The sequence below is a fragment of the Natator depressus genome, chromosome 8 (assembly GCF_965152275.1).
Source record: "Natator depressus isolate rNatDep1 chromosome 8, rNatDep2.hap1, whole genome shotgun sequence".
Classification (NCBI taxonomy): domain Eukaryota; kingdom Metazoa; phylum Chordata; order Testudines; family Cheloniidae; genus Natator; species Natator depressus.
In genome coordinates this window covers 2,277,855-2,297,466 of record NC_134241.1, presented here as the reverse complement: position 1 = coordinate 2,297,466, position 19,612 = coordinate 2,277,855, and the positions used below count along the sequence as shown (strand labels likewise).

At 54.7% G+C, this 19,612-nt stretch overlaps 1 protein-coding gene across 9 annotated transcripts in view; it reads right to left on the bottom strand.

The window, feature by feature from the left end:
* The window catches only part of EBF1 (EBF transcription factor 1), a 328,926-nt gene extending 325,354 nt beyond the window's left edge, over nt 1-3,572 (bottom strand). For 3 of the 9 annotated variants that reach the window (XM_074960207.1, XM_074960211.1, XM_074960208.1), the window contains exons 1-3: nt 2,929-3,572; nt 1,083-1,239; nt 450-513 (exon numbers count right to left, since the gene is read on the bottom strand). In XM_074960207.1, the coding sequence (XP_074816308.1) occupies nt 450-513; nt 1,083-1,239; nt 2,929-3,062 (355 nt within the window). In that variant the 5' untranslated portion in view covers nt 3,063-3,572. The remainder of the gene's footprint in view (nt 1-449; nt 514-1,082; nt 1,240-2,928) is intronic. The other 6 variants (XM_074960204.1, XM_074960209.1, XM_074960212.1 and 3 more) reach the window with 5 other exon arrangements.
* Nucleotides 3,573-19,612: the final 16,040 nt, after the last annotated feature.

Here is a 19,612-nt window from a genome sequence, read left to right as displayed (position 1 = left end):
TGGGATGTCCGCGGGAAAGGGAGTCGGGGCTAACATTGCCCCCTGGAAAGCTTCAGCCGTGGCCTTGTTTTGCTTTGCGGTGTGTGTGTGGGGGGGGGGACTTTCAATCAATACGGGGGGGGCAGGGAAATGTGACAAGAGAAAACAGTTCTCAGCTGGGCGCCTCTTGGGGGAAAGGCAGCATGTGCCTGGACCCCACAGCCCCGCGCGTGGGAAGCCAGGGAGCAGGGGGAGGTTATTTCATTTCGCTTTGCAATCGGTGGGTCCTTCTGTTCCTGGAGGGCCCCGCTCCAAGCCCAGAGCCAGACTGCCCCGCGGGCCGAGCCCCGGGACTAGCAGGGAGCGGGGCCCGGGGAGTCCTGTCTCCGGAGGGGGACGCGCTGGCCGCGGCTCGGAGCTGCCCGGCCGGGCGGGTGGGATCGGCCCCGGGCGGGCGGGGAGCGGCTCACCGTTGCTGTAGAGGAGCTGCAGCCGGTAATGGATCCCGTTATTGGTCTTTTCGCTGTTGGCTTCCTGCGTTGGAGGGAGACACATGGAGCCAGCGTTAAACCTCCCCGATCGCCCGCAGCGCTTGCAAAGCCCGGCGCTTCCAGCTCGGGGTTTATTCCCCGTACCCCGCCCTCCCCCCCATCAGCCAGGGGTCTTGGCGGAGCAGCGAGCGCAAACCGGGAGCGCAGCGTGGGGGCAGAGACCCCCCGATCCGGCACCTTATCCGGCCCGGGGCGCGCTTTGGGGGCGCACGGGCGATTAGGCGAGTTGGTGGCTGGAAGTTGTCAAAGTCCCCAAAGGGGGGATGATGGAGGGGGCAGGGGAGCGATTCTGCCAATATCTGAGAACGGGACCCAGCACGGGGGGGGGGGCAGACGGATCGGGACCCCTGGGGGGGGGGGCGCTGTCGCGAAACCGCTGCCCAGAGCCTCGGCTGGGCCGGACCCATCCCCACGGGGTGCAACATGCAGGGAGCTGGAAAACAGAGCCCCCGGGGCGCACCGGCGGTGCAGAGGGGTCCATGCAAGGGGCAGCCGAGAGGCCGGGGCCGCGCAGGAGCCAGAGGGAGCAGCCACGCCTCGTCGGCCACTTACTTTCTCCTTCTCCACGAAGCCCACGAAGGCAGTGCGCTCGATCTCCACGGGCTGCCCCTGCCTGTCGTACAGAGCCAGGACGAAGTGGAAGAAGTTGGATTTCCTCAGGTTGGAGGGGGGCTGCTTCTCAAAGTGAGCCCGGGCCAGCCCCACTCCGCTGCGGCCAAAAAGACCGGGTTAGAGAGACCGAGCACAGAGCCCCATTCAGCACCCCTTTCCCCTCCCAGCACCAGCCAGAGGGACCCCAAAGCAGCTCCCCACGGGCTCTGCGCCCTTCCCCAGCCCAGAGCAGCAGCGGGCGGCTGTTGGGGGGCCATGAAAACTCAGGGCGTGAAAGCTGGGCTCTCAGAACAAGCTTGCATTGCAGGTGAAGCCCGCCCGTCCCTATTTCTGTTCTTGGGGAGGGGGCACCCCAGTTTTGCAGCAGGATCGGTGGTTGGGAAGGTTCCTACTTGTCAAAAATAACGGAGCCTGGAGCCAGGTTGTGCTGTCCCCGACCCATCACTGTTCGTTACGGGTGCAAATGACAAGTCCGCATTGCAAACAAGGAGCCAGGCGGCAAAGTAGCCCAGGGAAGCAAAGTTCATTGCCTGATTTCGAGATGGAGATGGGTGTGTGATTCCCCCCAAAACCCCGGCATCCAAGGAGAGAAATTTATCCGTTCAACTTATAAAATCTCATCCCGCCCCCGAGATGCATACTAATTTCCCCCCATCCGCACGAAGCTAACTGCCGTGCAGATCAGAACAAGAAATCTGTAACGTGTTATCGCAAAGTGGGGTTGTTTTGCCATTTCCCAAACTCTAGTCAGAGCTGTCAGTAAATCGACCATGTGCCTTCTCCTTCAGCTTGAGCAATAAGCGCTCCCCCCTTCCCCCCAGGCTTTTGATTCATGGTAAACATCCCAAAGCTGCCTGAGTAGAAAACTTTAAATATTTCAGCATTTGGGTTGTCGCGGCAGAACTTGCCCTTCCTTAGAGGGCTCCAGAGGGAGGGGGTGGGGGATGCTGTGAAATATACCAGAAGATGTCAACATTAAACTTGTTAGCTGATGCTGTCTCGCCGGTTCCAGCTCCATACTCTAGATCACTGTGCGGCGGCGGTAGGAGAGCGAATGACAAGAATTAAAGCTATCGTGGATGCAGCTTTGCAAAAGACACTGGTACTTGTAAAGAAAAATGGCGGGGGGGGGAGGTGGTTCTAGAGGGATGCTTAGAATTAAACATATCCTGGACAAAGCTTTGCTCAGCTCGCTGGTTGTTGTTTTTAAAGGCGATCCTCGTGGGGATAAGGAGGAGACATATTTTGAATACATCTTTGCAAAACTCACCACTTCGGGGGGGGGTGCTATTGAGGGGCTAACAGAAATAAATACACACTGACTACAGCCTCGCAAAACCCAGTGCTGCTTTAACAATAAAGTGATACCGGACGGATAATATCGTCACATAGGATCTGTATATTTTGCATACATGTAAGTATAAGCAATATGCAAGTAATATACAGTAAGTATATTTTTGATCCAGCTCTGGAAAACTCAGCTTCTTGCCAGCCAAGTGATCATGGGAGGACAACAGGAATACATATTTCCTGGATGCATCTATGTAAAACTCCCCGCTTCTTGCACACACACAAAAAAAAGTGATTCTGGGAAGACCGTAGGAATAAATATCTCCTGGTTACATCTACGTAAAACTCCCCGCTTCTTGCACAAGCCCCAAGTGCCTCTTTTTGTGGTGTTGCCTTTGCGAAGCGCTGCCGGGCTCCCAGGCTGGGTCTCGGCTCCACGGCGGCACGGAGAGGGGAAGTGGAAGCAACTGATGCTGCGAGGCGCAAGGCTACCTACCTCTGCGCGGCTGTGTTCGCATCCAGGACGCCGGCTCCCTGCATCCAGGTCCTGACCGCGTTCATCCCCGCGCCCAGGGGCTCTTCCTTCATGCTGCTGCTACTCCGCTGGATGCTTTCCTGGATCCCAAACATGAATCACAAACTGTCCGCCCGCCTTAGCTCGGACACGAACAGCAGCGAGGACAGCGCCGGGCAGCGGAGGGTTGCTCTAATCGTTGCGCTCGGCGGCGGCTCTCGGGAGGCTCAGCAAGGGCGGCCACACACATTTACCAACGCCCCAAGGAACCCAGGCTCTCCAGGCAAGCGGCCCCCGGGGCGGGTGGGTTGGTGGCGCTCCCGCAAGCCGGAGAAAGTCGCTCTGCGCAGGAGGACACCCCCGGGGCTGGCAGGAGAAGGCAGGAGCTGGGGTGGCCGTTTAGGAAACAATGGGATCACGCGAAGCTGCTGCAGGCTGGGCTACACCAAGTGTCATTTTCCAGTGACAAGGGAGGCAAGTTTCCTCTTCCGCCGCCCCGCTTTCTCTCCCCCTCTCCCTTCTCCTCTTTTCTTTCTCTTCTTTCCTCCCAGCCCAGGGTCTCTGCCCCCTGCTTTGGCCGCGCAGGGCAGGGAGCGGGCTGCCGGAGCCAGGCGCAGGCAGGCAAAGAGAGAGGGGCAGCCGCCCGGGTGGATGGAGATTCTCTCGCCTCCCCCCCTCCCTCCCTCCCGGCCCTGCTCAAACAGGAGTGATTTGCGGGCGCTCCCTATGGAATCCACTTTGACTATCCCCGCCGCGAACCAGGAGCGCACCAGCCCCCGCGGGCAGGGGGCGGGGCCCCGCCGCCCGGCCCCGCCCAGTCCTTTGCCTTCGGTCACCACGCCCCCGCACCCGCCGCCGCCCGCGCGACGCGCCTGCCAATGCGCTGGGAGCCGCCCCCCTCATTAGCATCGCCCCGCCTCTCCGGGGCGGGGGGCGAGGAAAGTTGCGAGGAGCCGGCGAGCGCTCGGTAGCGGGGCTGCGGCGGGGTGGGAGGCCGTTGTCCCTGCGCGCCGTCAGTGCACTGTGCGTGCGTAACCCGACAGCCTCGTTTGGTGGGGGCACAGCACACACACACACGCGCGCAGACACACACGGGGGGCATACTTCTGCAAGTGCGCGCACACACTGGGGCACTGCTCTGCAAGTGCACGCGCACGCGGGGCACAGCTCTGCAAGTGCGCGCGCACACACTGGGGCACTGCTCTGCAAATGCGCGCGCACACACGGGGCACTGCTCTGCAAATGCGCGCGCGCACACACACGGCACAGCTCTGCAAGTGCTCGCACACACGGGGCACAGCTCTGCAAGTGCGCGCGCACACACTGGGGCACTGCTCTGCAAGTGCGCGCGCGCACACACACGGCACAGCTCTGCAAGTGCTCGCACACACGGGGCACAGCTCTGCAAGTGCGCGCGCACACACTGGGGCACTGCTCTGCAAGTGCGCGCGCACACTGGGGGCACACTTCTGCAAGTGCGCGCACACACTGGGCACAGCTCTGCAAGTGCGCACACACACGGGCACACTTCTGCAAGTGCGCGCACACACTGGGGCACAGTTCTGCAAGTGCGCGCATACACTGGGGGCGCAGCTCTGCAAGTGCGCGCACACACTGGCAGGGCCCCTGGCTTGCACCCAGTTATCCTTGTTTCTTAACTCCCCCCAGCAATTAGCCAAGGGGTGATTAGCTACAGGGAGTTAATAAACACACTCCCTCCAACCCCCCCTCCCCCCGCCGCCACCACCACCGACAAAAAGACCCTCCACGTGTAAAGCCAAAACACAGACCCTACTATAGGTCCTCGATTTCCTCTTCATTAATAGCGGGTTATTTGCAGCGTGGCTGGCCGGAAAATGCCCCTGAGCTCGAGATGTTTCAGAGGCACGGCCGGACCCCCCCCCCCCCCCCGGAAATATACTCGCCAGTGCAGACGACTGTTTAACACGACTCGCGCGGCCGAGGTTAGGATTCACCCTCAGCGACAGGCTGTTGCCAGAACCGCGTCTGGCGCGATCAGCAGCCGGAGGGTAAAAAGATCTTTCAAGGGGACACTGACCCCCCCCCTCCAAAAAAACCCCTCTGCTCTCCCAATGTGCCCGTTTAAAGATCCTCCTCTCCGCGGTAGATTGCCCTCTCACGAACAGGCTATGAGTCGGATTTATTTCCCATCTAGAGCAGAAGAGCGTCATTAGCGAGAGGTACCAGAACTCCCCTCCAAAGCCGAAATTCCCTGACTCCTGCCAGACGAAACTCAGGAGATGGCAGGAGGTGAATCGTATCGATTTGTCATCCATAACCCCCGCGGGACACGGGTTGCACGTGTTTAACAGACACAGCCACTCCGTCCTACCCGCCCCGCGCCACACCGTGTCTACACGTAGAGTCCGGGTGCGATGCGGCTCGTGTCAGCACCAGAGACAGGAGAGAAATAGGATTATTTTTCTCCCGCCGTCAATAACCCAGGCTGTCATGAGCTAAACAATATTCAAGAGAGTAAACTTCCCTCCCTCTCCCCCGGGCGCGGGGCTCTCTAAAGGGGCAGGGATGATGGGAACAGCGCGCTGGCCTTTAACCCGTCCTTAGGCATACGCAGCGTGGGGCACCCAACAATCTAGGGCACCACCCTCCCTGGCTGTGGCACGGACTCCCGCAATGCTGGGCCAGCCGGCTTCTCCCTGGCCCCTCCCCTGCAACCACTCTCTCCTCAGCGGGGGGCCGGGGGGCCAGGAGCGAAAGTTTGCATGTGAGTGAGCAGGGGGAGCTGGGCCAGGCGGGGGGCGGGGGGGCAAGCAAGGCTGGGAACAGAGCAGCGGAGGGGGAGACCCGAAGCCTGGGAAGAGACGGGGAAGCCGAGCTCGGGGGGTAGAGCCAGGCATGGGACTTTGGGGAGCAGGGGGCAGAGGAGGAACCGGGCTGGGGAGCTGGGCCAGGCAGGGGGGGCAGGCAAGGCTGGGAACAGAGGGGGGGGAAGAGAAGGGGAAGCCGAGCTCGGGGGGTAGAGCCAGGCAAGGGACTTTGGAGAGCGGGGGGCAGAGGAGGAACTCGGCTGGGGAGCCGGGGCGGATGGAGGAGGAACCAGGCTGGGGGTGGCTGGGGGGAGCCGGGCTGGGAAGGGAAAAGAGCGGGGTGGGGGGGTCTTTTGTCTGGCTCAGTGAGCTAGCAGCGAAGGCGCTAGGGCCTCCGGGGGAGCAGGCTGGTGGCCCCGGGGGAGAGCAGCTGTTCCGAGCAGCCCCCCACTCTACCTGCCCCTCTCCCCTCTTCTGCCCACATGCCCTGCCCCGGCAACTCCCTGCGATCTCTCTCCTACTCTCCTTTTCACTCCGCCTCCCTCTGCTCTGAAGTTTAAGCCCAGAGGCCAAGGATCCCCTCTGGACCGTCACCTTTCCTCTCCGCCGGCTTCAGCAGCAGCGGGCCGGGAGGAGGGAGAGGCGCGCACACAACCTGGCGCGGGAGGAGGGAAAGTTAAAGGAAAGTAAAAGGTGGCGTTTGCTTTTCCTGCCCATTCACTATATTCCGGTGTCAACAGGAGGAAGCTGACCCTAAAGCAACGGGAGGAGGGGGATGTACCGGAGCAGAAAAGCAGCAACCAGGGCTGCAGAATGCCAGGGAGGGAGCCATCTCTTAGCCGGGGAGGAAGATGGACTGGCACCGGACAAGGCTGGAGTAGCTGAAAACTTTTACTTAGGGAAAAGGGACATGATTTTTTTTCTTGTGGATCCCAGCATCTCCAGGGCTGTCTCTCAAGCTGGTAGCATTTTTAAGGAGGGAGAGATCTAAACCGTGCAGAGCTGCGTGGGATTTTAAGGGTCCCTTCAAGAAGGAAACATCTTCTTCCTCCCCCCCCCCCCCCCCGACCTTTTAAAACCGCCTTAAATAAGCGGAAACAAGAGCCACTGTTCAAATGAAACGTGGCTGGTTAGGGCTCCAGCCCGAAGGTTGAAGCATGGTTGAAGGTGCGTGTGACTTACCCCCAGGACAATCCCACCCTCCTCTCCCCAGGGCACTGGGGGGATCCGGCCCACAGCGCTGCGGTACGAGCGGAAGCAGAAGGGGCGGCGTTCGCCTTTCTGTCTCACACACTCCCACCGACGCACTTCTCTGGAGCAGCACTTACAGCCCAGTCCATGGCTTGTCCGACTTGCTCCAGGTGAAATTCCCCTCCCTACCCCGTCAACTTGCTGCAAAGTCATAGCCCCCCACGCCGCCCCGCTCCTGTTTGGGTATTTGTTGGGGGCCAGAGGGTCTGCACAGGGAGGGTGTTGTCCTGTCCTGACCGACTCGATGGTCTCGCCAACTATAGGTTTATAGTCCCCAAAGAGAAACAGAGAAACACTAGCAAGCCCGGCTGCTTCATCATTCCCCGGCAATGTTACCCCTCATTTCTAAAGCAGTGTCACCTAGCATAACCCCCGTCTGGGAGCGCTCAGACCTAACCCCGGGGAGGCTGCAGCTCCGGGACCCAGGCATGGTGCTGCCCTGAGTTTTCCAACTAAAGGATCATTGGCTGCAAGTGCTACGTTGCAATTTCTCCCACTGCCTAAGTCCCCCGGCCCCTTGGCCCTTCGGCCTGGGAAAGGTGCTGATGGAGGAGGAGAGGTGGGTGTTGTGGAAGGGGGGATCTGCAGTCTTCACTCCATTTCAATCGTTTCCAACGGGAAAGGGGCCTGATTCCAAACCTTGGTAGACAGAATCAATAGATTGACGCTGCAGGTGTCTGATTCTCTAGCTCACCTGGAGTTCAATAAACACATTCATTAAAAGACTGGTCCAAAGCCCGCGGCAGTCAATGGAAAGACTCCTATGGGTTTAAATGGTCTTTGGATCAGGTCCATACAGTCAAAAATATAACAGCCACACACCATAGACACTCATGTATAATATGTGGATATAGCTTCATACACTTATACGTGTGTATCAATGTGTGTGTGATATGTATATGCCTAAATATTGTCCGTGGGTAGACACTGTAGGTATGTATGCACACGTGTCTCAAATAGTCAGCAAAGCTTCCCAAATAGTTATTGCCACTGGGAGTTTTGCCTGACCCTTGGGTTTAGATATGTATAAGCACTTACTTATTCATATTTAATATATATGCCCTATCTACTCGCCTATGAATATATATGATTTCACATACCCTGGAGTGATATTTGAATCTTCACACCAGGACACCATGTCATGCATGAGGCATCCCCTAGGGATGCAGAAAAAGAGTGAATACACACAGTCACAGGTGAGTATATACGGCATGTTTATTGTAGAGGCGTGGGTAAGTCCCTGGGCCGCTCCTGCATGACTTGTATCATACCCAGACTAAATGTCTCCATGGTGAGAGAGACTCTCTGCAATTAAAAGCAATTTGCACCTGCAGCAATTGTTCCTTTCCCAGGGCAGGGACCTGCCAGAAGGGGGGATAATCATCACATCAGTGCTTCGGAGTGAATGCACTGAGCTTGTTGGCGGATTTTGCCCTTCAAATCTCTCCAGGGAAGAGGGGGCTGCTTCCTTTCCTGCTCTGGGGCGGAACACACCAGCAGTGTCTGAACACCTCAATGAGCCACAGTGGCCATTCACTACTATAGTGAAAATCACAAGTTCTCTGCTGACTTCTCTGTCGCTCTCTCGCTCACACACACACACGCTGCCTTTAGCTGCTAAACTGCTGCAATTCTCTGGCCCCAACTATGCTTAACCAGCATCTGACACTCTGGGGGCCCCAGCTGCGTAGGGGCTGGGAGAGGCCACACTTCAGGCTCTGCACATTTTCAGAGGTTGTAAGCAACTAATTGTTGCAAGAGTGAAGGAGTTAAAGGCTTGCTCGACCCCCACAGAGGGGGTGGGAAAGGAAACGTAGCGCTGAAACACAGAGGGGGTGAGAAAGTCCAGATTTTACAGAAAGGGGCAGGCAGCAGGGAATCTGACTTCTGCACTCCGAGGCCTGCCGTCGCCACACACAACTTCTTATGATTTTTATCTTTAAAAGTTCCCACTTACATTTAGCCTCCCTTTCCCCGGATCGGCCAGGGCTGCGCTCTTTTGAACCCCAGTCGAATCATGGGCTGCAGAGGAATTACTCCTGATTGTGCACCAGTGTGAGAGCGGTACCATGCCTGTTGTAAGACTGGAGTGTGTTTGTGTCCTTTCCTCAGCATGGCAAATTAGCTGGGGGGGCTACTACACAAAGTATCACGAGGGGTGTTTGCATGGGGGAGGCTGAGAAGGTGCATTTGATTGTTCTTTTCCTGCAGAGAGAATCTCTAACACATTAAGATGTCGCTTGCCTGTAATTTGAAGTTACGTGCTCTCACCATACAATGCAACATAAAACACACAGAAACTTGGAGCCTTGTGTTTACTCACACATGGGAGAAAATTGCTTCATTCCCAAAGCCTGTGTGAACGGCACATTTGGGCTGTGGATTTTACCCAGGCAACGTGAACCAATACCTACAATGTCGAGATAGCAAGGAAGAACAGACTGAGAAACGGGCTGCAGGGTCTGGGGTTTGGGCTCGGATCTGGTGGTGTGGAGAGCAATGTCTTTGGGGAGAGGCTGCCTGGACTCACACGGGCAGCAGGTATTGGTCCATGCTGGAATCTCGATCTCAGGGGAAGGGATGGAAGTGAAAAGGTGTGTCTACACTTAGGGTGTCCAGATGTCCCGATTTTATAGGGACAGTCCTGCTGTTCAGTGCTTTGTCTTATATAGCTGTCTATTACCCCCTATCCCTGGTCCCGATTTTTTACTCTTGCTATCTGGTCACCCTATCTACACTGCAATTAAAAACCCCTGCCAGCTGAACTGGGCTCACAGGGCTTGGGCTACGGGGCTGTTTCACTACAGTGTAGGTGTTTGGGCTCGGGCTCGGGCTCTAGGATGTTGCAAGGTGGACACTGCAATCAAACAGCTCGAGCCCCATGAACCCAAGTTAGCTGACTCAGACCAATCATGGGTGTCTAATTGCAGTGTAGACATACCCAAAGAGGCCTGGCCCAGCTGGCTGGAGTCCAGCATGGATAGAAGCCAAGGCCCCAGGGAGCCGCTGGTAGTAGAAGCCTTAGGACATGGAGGCCTGGCCCAGGCTGAAAGCTGAGACCTCTGGAGGAGCAGGAAGGTCTAGTCCTAAAAGACTGGAAATAGAGACCCATAAAGAGAGAGGCCCTAGCAGGCTGAAACCAGAAGTCCCCAGAGCCCAGGATTCCAGCTGTGCAGGAGTAAGTCTCCTTTTGTCTGTTGACCTGGTTTCTAGCTGGGACCAAGTCCTCTCTTGAGCTTCCAGATAGGATAACTCCTCTTCCCTAGCATCTTGTCTTCCAGCCTTGCAGCCTCTCTTTCCTGGGAGCCCCAGCTTTCAGCCAGCCACAGGGACCATCAGGCCTCTGTTTCCTCCTGCCTCACCCTAAGGGGTGAAGGCCTGGTTGGAACCTGGGACTTCCAGGGCAGAGGAAGTGTGGTTTTGGCTAGCCAGGAGCTGGGTCCCAGGACAGGCCCTGCCCTTGCTCAGCGTTGGGGTGGGGAGGAAGGTGATAACACCACTTTCGCAGATCTATGGGATTCAAGAAGGCGAAGCTAGTGCCTTATGTCAAGGTGGGGTTTGAGGAGCAGGGCAGCTGCAAGCGGAATGTTAACCTGATGCTTCCTATGCACGAAAGAAGGGACAGGACTGGGTGCTTTGGGGCAGTGATTCTCAACCAGGGGTCTGGGACCCCCTGGGGTCCTGAGCAGGTTCCAGGGGGGCTGCCAAGCAGGGCCAGCATTAGATTCTCTGGGGCCCAGGCTAGTAAGCTGAAGCCCCACGGCACAGGCCTGAAGCCCAGGGCCCGGAACCCGCCACCCGGGGCTGAAGCCGAAGCCTGAGCAACTTAGCTTTGCGGGGCCCCCTGTGGCGTGGGGCCCAGGCAGTCGCCTGGCTTGTTAACCCCTAACGCCAGCCATGACTTTTCTATGCAGGAAACCAGTTACTGGTGGCACAGGTGGGCCGTGTTTTTATAGCATGTTGGGGGGCAGCGGGGGCTCAGAAAGAAAAGGGTTGAGAACCCCTGCTTTGGGGCACACCTCATGTGTATCCCCATAGAGAAGATGTTTGCTAAAGAAAAGAAAGCCACCTGTCTCCTGCTTAGATCCAAGGAGAGTCCACCTGAGGCATAAACCAGCTATCAAACCAAACCACCCCGGAGGCGGCACGGCCGCTTGGCTGCTCCCATGTAACCCAGGCCCTGGCACCAGTAAAAGTCACCCGCTTCCCATTCATTTCCCGATGGATTATCGACTCTTCTCTTGGTTCTCTCAATGAGAAACTCAAGGTTTTTCATTACTGATGACCGAAGGGGGGGGGGAAGGGAGAGTTATCTGCCCTGCCCCCCCCCCCCCCGGTTTAGAAAGCAGGTGTTGGAGGGCAGGGGTGTTAGGTTCCATCTGTCTTGTTAGGAAGGAGGCTGGGGTCAGGGTGACAAGGGCTCAGCCTCTCTGCCTGAGAATGGGATGGAAGTGGAGGGTGGTTAGGGTCTGTCCTATGGGGAATGTGCATTAGGATCCCACCTTTGTCCTGGGTGTTGCAATGCAGCCATACCCTGTGTCACAGGTGATGTCACGGATAGGCGCTCCCCCGCTCCAAATTCTACAATGTTTGGGGTTGGGGAGGGGATTCAAGTGAGTGAGTTTGGCCCTGGATGCTTGGAGCTGCAGTTATGGGGTGTGTCTGGTTCTGAATGTCTAGGCAATAGGGGGAGTCCATCTGCTCCTGAATGGAGGGGAGGCTTCCTAGCCTGGAGGGAGAGTGTGTGGGGGGTTAACTAGTCTGGTTCTGAACTGAGCTGTGGGCTTTTAGGAGCTGTCTGCCAGCCTTGCATGGATGAGCTGGGGAAGGTTACAGGGTCTGTCTGCCTGGCCCTGTAGGTGGAGGAAGAGGAGATTATAGGGTCTGCCTGGAAGGGGCTGGTTAGGCTGAGACTGAGCCCAGTGATCTGCTTTGCGCTCCGAGCTGCGTACCTCCCTCCCCCGCCCCCCATGAACCATCTGCCTGGGGGCCAACGCGGGATCCTGTATTACAGATCTTACTGCAAGGGCTTAAAACTGCCCCTGGGCCTCACATGGGGAGGGGGGGGGTGTTCCTGCATCTAATTGCAATGGAATAAGCACCCCCACCCCGCAAATCCTGTGCAGTGAAAGAGACAGACTCAGTGGCCACTCCCTGGGCCCTGGGCCCCATCCCAGAGCAGAGGCCACCGCAAGCCCTGTGCCCCCTGAGAGAGGGGAGGGGACAGCCACCAAACAGAGGAGCTTGTTCCTTCTTGTCACTTCCCTCTGGTACAAGGCAGGAGGGACTCCATTTACACCTGGGTAATGCTGGGTTTACTCACAGAAGTGTCACACATTTTAGCCTCAACCTTCCCCAAATAATAATAGTCACCCAGAGAACAGGTTTATTATCTGAATCCCCCACAGCTCATTTAAATCAGTGGATCTCAACCTTTCCAGACTGCTGTGCCCCTTTCAGGAGCCTGATTTGTCTCACATACCCCCAAGTTACTCCTCACTTAAAAACGACTGGCTTACAAAATCAGACGTACAAAGTGTCACCGCCACACTAGTGCTGAGAAATGGCTGACTCTCTCATTTCTACCATCCAATAATAAAATACACCGGCTGGAACAGAAAGATTGTACTTACATTTCAGTGCATAGAGCAGTCTGAACAAGTCATTGTGTGACATTTTAGTTTGTCCTGACTTCAGGCTCCTGCTTTTTATGCAGCCTGTTTAAAGGAGGCAAATAGCTAGATGAGTTGATGTCCCCCCCTGGAAGACCCCTGCGCACCCCCAGGAGTGCAGGTGCCCCGGGTTGAGACTGGCTGATTGCAACTATAGAAAAGTTCCAGTGTCAAGCAGGTGGGGAGCAGCTTCTGGCTCACCTGCTAGAGGAAGGCCGGGGGTCCTTTATTTTGAATGAAACAGTCACCAGATCACTGAATCCCTCGCAGCTTTTTCCAGAGGCTGCTGCGCGCTAAGTTCTCTATTTGCTTCTGCTTTCGAGGGACTGGGGGGGCTGCCTCTTTGGCTGATGAGATCCTTATCCTTTGTCTGTTGCAAGAAAACCCACCACCAGCGGCCCAGCCCCAGTTGGCGAGCGCACGTGCCGTGGGGACTCTGGCAGCAGCAGTTGACACAGTTTAGCTGGCTGAATTAATGCAGCAAAGGGGGGGGGGGGTGTCAGCTCTGCCTTTTGGGCTCCTGCCTCGACCCTTCTGCAGAGCGCTAGTTTTCCTTTCTGGCTTCCCAAATTAAACGGTCAATTTCCCGTCCCCCCACCCGGGAACGCTAGAACAATTGTTTATAGAGTGGGGGTGCTGAGATTTATTGAACCAGCCCGTAAATCCTGCATATAATGGAAACCACTTCAAGTCGGGGGTGGGGGTGCAGCAGCTCCCCCCTAGTCCCAGCACCTGAGCCCCTCCCCGAAGTTGCGGATGAGAGGGGGGAGGGGCTCCTTCAACTGGGGCACAAGTTAAGGGGGGGGGGGTGGGAATGGTTTTGACGATGCCTTTAATAATATTCCCGCTAAAATCGCCCGCACCCCCAGGTCCGGAGCCCCGCGGGGAGCCGGGCCCGCGTCCCAGCCCAGCTGCCTGGGAATCCAGCCGGCGTCGTCCACACGCTCCTGTCCGGGCCCAAGGACCCTGCGCCGCTGGACGCGGAGCAGGCTCCCCCCCAGCAGGTGCTGCCCAGCGCTGTCCGGGGAAGGGGCGTCCCAAAGCCCCAGCGCCCAGCCAGCCCTGCCTGGGCCCCGGGCAGCCGAGCCCCGGCTCGCCCCAGCGCTGCCTCGAACCTGCGGCTCCGGGGGCGAGCCCCGGGCCCCAGCCGGGCCTGGCTGTGTGGAACAACGGGGCCCTCTAGCGGGCAGCGCGGGGAAAGGCAGCGTTACCCCTCGCCCGCTCCCGGGCCCCGGCCTGGGCTGTCTGCGGCTGAGAGGTGCCTCGCCCCAGCCTCAGCTGCCCCCTTCCAGCCGCGGGTTCGGTTCCCGTCGCCCTGCGGGCCGCGGGTGTTTCTGGCTCCAGCAGGACTGTCTGCATGACACCATGGCCTGTGAGATCCCCAATGACTTCACCGGATATTTGCCGGCCCTCCGCGCTGTAATGGAGGGGGCGGCTGCCCCGAGCCTCGCATCCCATTACTTAGGAGGGAGTCATGCTGGGGACTGACTCACACCCTTCCCGAGCATTGGCTCGGCCTTGCACTCTGCCTCCGCTCCCGCACCTGGCACTACCCGGGATTGCTTTCTCACCATGGCCTCACATGCCTCTTCCTTTCCCCTTTCAGGCTCTCTGCTAGTGCAGAGAGAAGTACATGCCTAGCCAGCTGCCCAAGGACCAGCTGAATGTTAAAAGTAAAAAGGGGAGAAAATAAAACTGTACCCTCAATAAGACACACGGGGCTTGAATTGTTCACCCACTGACACCAGGGGCAGGCTTCCCCTTTGGCAACAGCAGGAGCGGACTTCTGCCCATTGAAATCAGTGTCAAGGCCATGCCATAGATCCTGTTAAGTAGGTATCCCTCTCTCTGTTGTAAGTTAGGCTTGACCGCTGAATGCTGAGAAAGAAAAAACACTTGCAAGGAGTCATTTCACTTGATCCACCTCCCTTGAAGTCCTCACCAGAAAAGGGCTCTCATCTTTAGGGTCCTGCCCTGTAGAGGATGTAAATTCCACATTCCCATTTGGGCCCACAGGGCCCAGATCTACTTCTGCTGAAGCCAGGGGCAACAGAGTCAGGCCCCTTATCTTTATTATATGGTTAACAATTACTTGAAGTAGAATCATGTCTGTGTTCTATGGGGATATTTACGGATAAGTACACAGTAAATATCTGAGTTGAATGCACAAACTCGTACGCAAGGTTCAGCTGTGGCATTATTATACACTGACAGGGAATTTGCTGTACTGTCCTAAAGAAGGATTCGACAGGGGTTTGGGTGGTATTGTTACACACAGGTGTAGCTTTGTAAATGTATTACAGCACACTTTGGACTGTAACAGGCTAGATACATTGTTACTCAGGGTATGTCTACACTAGGAAATTAGGTCGATTTTATAGAAGTCAATTTTTAGAAATCGATCTTATACAGTCGATTGTGTATGTCCCCTCTAAGTGCATTAAGTCGGCGGAGTGTGTCCTCAATACCGTGGCTAGCAGCGACTTATGGAGTGGTGCACTGTGGGTAGCTATCCCACAGTTCCCGCAGTCTCCGCTGCCCATTGGAATTCTGGGTTAAGCTCCCAATGCCTCCCCCCGAGAATGCCATGCAGCTGATCACAGAAGCGGAGTGACCGTTTGCCTCGTTTGTCTTTTGGTAGGCTTGCCTGAGCGCCTTGACTTTCACGCGGCACTGCTGTGTGTCCCTGGTGTAGCCTCTCTCCACCATGCCCTGTGCGATTTTGGCATATATATCAGCATTTCTTCTTTTTGATCGGAGTTCGGCCTGCACAGATTCTTCTCCCCATACAGCGATCAGATCCAGCGTCTCCCTTTCGGTCCATGCTGGAGCTCGTTTGCAATTCTGGGGGGACTGCACGGTCACCTGTGCTTCTGAGCTCGCCACGCTGACCAAACAGGAAATGAAATTCAGAAGTTCCCGGGGCTTTTCCTGTGTACCTGGCTAGTGCATCGGAGTTGAAAGTGCTGTCCAGAGCGGCCACAATGGAGCACTCTGGGGTAGCTCCCGGAGGCCAATACTGTCAAATTGCATCTACACTACCCCAAATTTGACCCAGCAAGGTCGATTTTAGCGCTTCTCCCCTCCCCGGAGAGGAGTACAGAAGTCGATTTTAAGAACCCTTTAGGTCGACGGAACGGGTTTGGTTGTGTAGATGCATTTATTTTAAAATCGACCTAATGCATCTAAATTCGACCTAACCCTGTAGCGTAGACCAGGCCTAATAAAACAACAACAGACTTAACTAATGGTCACTTATCAGAGGGGTAGCCGGATTTGTCCGGATCTGTAAAAGTGGCAAAGAGTCCTGTGGCACCTTATAGACTAACAGACGTATTGGAGCATAAGTTTTCGTGGGTGAACACCCACTTCGTCAGATGCATGTAGTGGAAATTTCCAGAGGCAGGTATAAAGATGCAAACAAGAATCAGGCTAGGGATAACGAGGTTGGTTCAATCAGGGAGGATGAGGCCCTCTTCTAGCAGTTGAGGTGTGAACCCCAAGGGAGTAGTTGGTGAGCCAGTCACAGTCTTTGTTTAATCCTGAGCTGATTTGACACCATCAGCTCAGGATTAAACAAGGGCTCCACTGTAAGAGGCATGCACACCTGTGCGCTCTCAAATGGAGACTTTAAAGCAGTGTCCACTGGCCCAGGCTGCAAGGTGGTCTGGTCTAGCGGTCACAGCTGGGTGGAGGTCTGCACGCAAGGGACGGGAGTCACCGGGCAGGAGTTAGAGGAATCGCAAGGCCAGGTCCCATAAACAAGAGTCAGGCTGGAGTCAGAGATCAGAAGGCAAGACAAAATCTGACATTGCAGCAAGCCAAGGTCTGTGTAATCCCCCAGACAGCTTCCTGGGGCAATCCCTGGGGTTAAGTAGGGGCACTTGGCCAATCAGAGGGCCGCAGGGTACTGCCACTCGGGGTCTCCTGGGTGGTACTTCCTGAAGCACCTACTTGCTACACTGCTCCCTAGCTGCACCTCTGCATGGCCCGCTGGTGGCACTGTGAGAATATCAGCCACTCCACGCTCTAGTCCCCGGGTCCTTACGACACCTGCACAGAGCAACTCCTGAAGCATACTCCTCCCATATGAGGGTGTATATAGAGGTGCAGACCTGCCATCACTCAATTCCTTCTCAACTGCAAAGCCAGAGACTCTGCAGCAGAGGGCAGGAGGTGGAGCACCCATAGGGACAAAAGAACTCAAAGGACTGTATAGGAAAGTAACCGCTCCTTCTTCTTTGAGTATATATCCCTAGGGGTGCTCCACCATAGTGACTCCTTGGTACCAATCTCAGCCAGGGTCTCCACAGAACCACATAAGGGATCCAAGGTCTCCCAGGAGTGAGATGGATGGGGTGACCTACCCCACTTCTTTGGGACAGAGGGTTCTTTGTCTTAGAAGTCTTAGTCTTTGGGGCTGCTGCCAAGGGTCCAGCGCTACCAAAGTGGCCTGAGATGTTGTGCCCAATGTACAAGGAACGGAAATGGACCCTCAGGAGTGGTCCAGTGAGATAAGCTTCAAGTAGCCTCTTTGCCTTTTCTAGGCCTGCCTGTAAAGCCCACGCTGACGTTGCACCTTGGTGGGATGTGGGTGTCTCTGAGACACAGGAGACAGCTATAAGGTCTGTCACTACCGGGGAAAGACCTGGGCTTAAATCCTGGGTCTTCACATAATCTGGCTTGCAAAGCACTAAACCTAAAGTCCTGAATGGGGGAGCCACCCCGCCTCCTTGGAAAGCACATCTGTGCTGCAATTAAATCAAAATAACAAGTAAATAACTAAAGTGAGGGGGAAACATCACAGTACGTGAGAAAAGGCGGGAAGCTGCAGAACTGCAGACACCAAGTTTTGCTCCTGAGTTGCAGGTGGTCGAGAAGGAACTGAGTGAGGGTGGGGCCTCACCTCCCGCTAGGCCCACGAGGAGCTGCTCTGCCCAGGGCTACAGACTCTGCTTTACACCATCCCTGCGAGATTGCACAGGCCTGGGCACATCCTGCGGTCGAGCACCCCTCGGGGCACAGCCCCCAAGAAGAACTTTTCATTTTCAGTTTGAAGCAGCACTTAGGTAAAACGGTTGTGATTTGAATAGGGAAATCAAGCTTGATGGTGTCCAGCAGGGTAAAGAACATCCTCAAGGTCTTTCTGCAGAGGGTGAGTAAAGCAACAAATGGGACATTATGGGTCTAACGTAGTTTACTACCTACATAGTCCTGATCCTGCGAAGTCTGATGCACGTGCTTAATTGTATGCACTCCCTTTGCCAACTCGCACTGTGTAAAGTTAAGCAAGTTTCTACGCGTATACAGAATCGGGGGACTTAGTCTCTAAGAGGTGAGTTGGCCCCCTTTTTCAAAATGTGACTATGATAAAAACTGACCCACTTTATATTTATTTTTCAAGGTTTTTATGGTTTAGGAACATGTCTCAGAATGGCCTCCATTTAGGTACTAGGGATAATTGGAAAACATGGAAAACATGTCGTTTTCAGCAACAGATTTCTAATATTTGGCACCAATTATTTTGTTTATATAAAAAACCTGTATCCCCTGTACTTATTTTCCACTAGCTGTGGGCTGACTGTAGAAAATGGTACTCGTCTTGGGGGGGGGGGGGAAAATTCTGTTTTTTAGAATTTCCTGATGTAAAATGTTGGCCTTGGTGGAAAACAACTTATAATAATTGAACAATAAATGTCCTTCCTTTTAAATTATTTATTAAAATATGTAGCCAGGAAGATTTTCTATTTGCATGAATTCAAAATTATTTCCAAAACCCCCAACCTGTGCTAATTGTGACGAGTAAATTAGCAATTAAAAGAATTTTTATAGCAAAGAAAATAGTTGATCTAATGCATGAAGGTCAGGCTAAAATTGGATCTTGTTTTAGTGGCACATTTTTGCATAGATTTAAAATCCTGTGCATACAGAAGGAGGAAGAAGAACCGGAGCCCACAATTGAAGCTGGGCAGTTTGTTGATTAGCGCCCAGTGGAATTTGAATAGAACTCGAGCAATTCCAAGAAGCCCCTCGGGTTGTACTGAGCAGAAATCCTGACCTCTATCGTATTATTTCTACCATATAAATCTTTATCTGTAGGAAATTCCTAAGTAAGAAATCTCCTTGGTGGCATATAACTGCTTTGTCATTGAGAACACAGTAACAACGTACACTATCTGACTTTTGAGGGGTGCGGGGGAGGGTGATCTTTGAAATTGAAAGGAAAATCCTGGATTTAGAGCAGGTCTCCAGCCATTGTAAAGTTAACTCCCATTTTACTGACACTATCAGAGGCCCAGGCATCAGGATGGCCCCGCAAAATAGATAGAAAACTTGGCAACCAGGGCTAACTTGGCATTTTGTGAGAAGAATCGTAAAGATAGATTTTTTTGCACTGAAATTGTTCCAGTAATTCCAGCTGCCATTGCAAACTGAGAAACACAAATAGGAAAACAAGCAAGGAAGTGAGCCTCGGTGAGCCCTGTGCATTCTTATTGCTGTCACAGTGTTTGCAAGACAGCAGCGGAAGGCTGGACTGGGTTTGTTGTCTTGAGATTTGCAAAACCACAGCACCATCCAGTGGTCACTGGATATAGCACATTTCCTCCGATTGATTTTTTTAAAATATACAGGTTTCAGAGTAGTAGCCGCGTTAGTCTGTATCCGCAAAAAGAACAGGAGGACTTGTGGCACCTTAGAGAGTAACACATTTATTTAAGCATAAGCTTTCGTGAGCTACAGCTTACAGTGTAGCTCACGAACGCTTATGCTCAAATAAATGTGTTACTCTCTAAGGTGCCACAAGTCCTCCTGTTCTTTTTAAAATATAGGCTTTCTGTTGTTGTCCTTACTAGAATATGTTGATACAGAAGCCAAGAGAAGCGTCATTAATATCATCTTTATGAAAGAAGCGAAGGAAGGAAATGCCCTCTAGATAGTTCTTCAGACAGCCTA